The 2,219-nt window shown below is 64.5% G+C and overlaps 1 protein-coding gene across 1 annotated transcript; it reads right to left on the reverse strand.

Moving 5' to 3' along the window:
- Nucleotide 1: 1 nt before the first annotated feature.
- On the reverse strand, nt 2-2,008 carry SPDEF (SAM pointed domain containing ETS transcription factor; the record flags this gene model as incomplete). Its single annotated transcript, XM_010007120.1, has 4 exons — nt 1,741-2,008; nt 566-763; nt 427-474; nt 2-141 (listed from the first exon to the last, which is right to left on the reverse strand). Coding segments are annotated over exons 1-4 (654 nt in total), but the record flags the coding sequence as incomplete, so codon positions are not given.
- Nucleotides 2,009-2,219: the final 211 nt, after the last annotated feature.

Genomic DNA, 2,219 nt, shown 5'->3' on the forward strand with positions numbered 1-2,219 from the left:
TGTCCCCCTTGTGGAGCGAGCGGAGGAGGCGGCCGTAGTTGTGGGGCTTCAGCAGCAGCTCCTTGAGGAACTGCCACAGGTGGATGGGTTGGCCAGCGCAGGATGAGTCCACCTTGCTGTCGGCCCAGCTGGTGTCACCTCCTGCCATGGGAAGGGATGGGTGAGATGCAGGGCAGGAGGGACCTCGCTGCCCTGCACCACCCCAGGGACCCACAGAGTCCTGCTCTGGGAAATCCCTGCTCCACATCCCTGGGTCTCTGGAGTCTCAGCCCAGCACCGCTTCCTCCTCCCCATCTTGGAGCAGGGAAAGCAGATCAGTCCTGCCCTGGTGCAGCCCCCTGGGGGTGCAGGATGGGGCTGGTCAGGGTCTTGTGGCCATTTCCCCTTCACTGAACCTCAGGCTGCCCAGGGGCTGCTCCAACTCACCGCAATATCTCACATCTCCTGGGGCAACTTTTTCCTTCATCCAGGCAGCTGGAAGGGAGGAGCAGGAGGTCAGAGGGGCTTCTCCTGCTGCACAGCATTGCCCACCCTCCCCAGCTCCCCCCTGCTCCCTGGCACCTACCAGACTTCCAGATGTCCAGGTGGGCGTGCAGGATGTCCCCGCAGGCTGGTGAGCGCTGGCAGAACTGCTCCTCAGACATGGCACACAGGTCCTTTCCTGACAGCTCCTGGAAGGACTTCCCGATCTGCGGCAGCCGGTACTGGTGCTCTGTCCACAGGATCCACTTCTGGACGTTGCCAGGGCTCCAGTCCTCGGGGTCTGGAGGCAGAGGGTGAGCATGGCCAGGCACAGCCCGGGGAAACTCAGCTCACCCCACAGCACCCCGGGAACCCGGCCCCTCCTGCAGCATCACCCACCGGGGTGGGAGCACCTCAGCCCTTTCCTGCTCCCCAGGGACAGGACCCTCCCCTCACCACTTCCTTTTGCAGCCCCACTTGCCCCCTGCCCCATCCCAGTGACACCAAATGCTTCAGGGGAGAGGGTGGCAGAGCCAGCAGAAAACTACGTGCATCCTGAGACAGTGTCACACCAGCCATGTCCCAAGGGGGATACCCCAGCAGTGCCCCATGGCTGTGACACCCCAAGGATACCCCAGCAATGCCCAGGTGCAGCAGAACCCCAGAGAACTGGCTGTCCTGCTCCCCTGGCACCTAACCCCCTGCCCCACAAGTCAGGTAACACCAGCCTGGCTCCAGCCTGTCCCCAGCCTGTCCCCAACCCCACACACTCATCTGCCCATTCCTAATATCCCAGGGAAAACCAGATGGAGAAAAGGTAACCCAAGACCTGCTTTTTGCTCCTTCTGACCACCCCCCCCTCCCCAGGGTGCTGAAGGCACCTCAATAACGATGCCAGGGGCAGGGAAGGGACCCCCAGAGCAGAGGCTCAGCACAGGGTCACTGTGTCCCTGCATCCCCCCAGCTCTGCCACAGCAGCGGGGTGACCCCGTCACCCCACGCCCAGCAAAGGGCTCTGCTGACCCCACCCCAGCTCCCAGCCAGTGAGGGCAGAGGGGCATTTTGCTGGTGTCCCTGGGTGGTAGCAACCAGCCCTGCCCCAGAGCAATGCCCGGGGGAGCTGAGCAGCAGCTACACTCCCCCAAACCCCAGCTGCAACCCCCCCCAAATCGCAGCAAGGCTTTAGTGCCCACACCAGCACATCCCTCCCTCGCTGCACCCCCGTGGTGGGGCTGACCCTGCCCACAGCCCCCCGAAGGAGGGCAGCGGGGCACCCACCTGCAGCAATGTTGAGGAGCTTGCAGGCTGTCTCGATGTCCTTCAGCACTTCTCCCACCACCATGCTCTGCACCTGCTCCAGCGAGTGCTCCTCCAGGGGCAGGCTGCCCTGCAGGTCCCCCTCGGCCCCCAGCCCCAAGCCTTGGCTGTCGATGATGGGACATTGCTCTGGCTCCTTCTGCACCTCCCCTCTCCCTCCCTGGACACCACTTTGGGAGGGTTCCCCCATGCCCTTGGTGGCCCAGGCGATGTCCTCCGAGTAGAGCATGTCGAAGTAGTGCAGGCAGAAGGCAGGCAGGGGCTGCTCGGGGGTAGCAGGGGGGCTGGGGCTACCCGGGCAGCTCCAGCTCCTGGGGTTGGGGTCCCGGGGGGGGATCAGCAGGGCAGTATCTGGCTGGGTGAGGTGGTGGGGGGGCAGAGCTGTCCCCCCGGGGCTGGCACTGCCCATCCCTCCACTCAGAGCCGGCTCCAAACCTGCC

This window comes from Chaetura pelagica, unplaced genomic scaffold (genome assembly GCF_000747805.2).
Source record: "Chaetura pelagica isolate M959 unplaced genomic scaffold, ChaPel_1.0 scaffold757, whole genome shotgun sequence".
NCBI lineage: Eukaryota > Metazoa > Chordata > Aves > Apodiformes > Apodidae > Chaetura > Chaetura pelagica.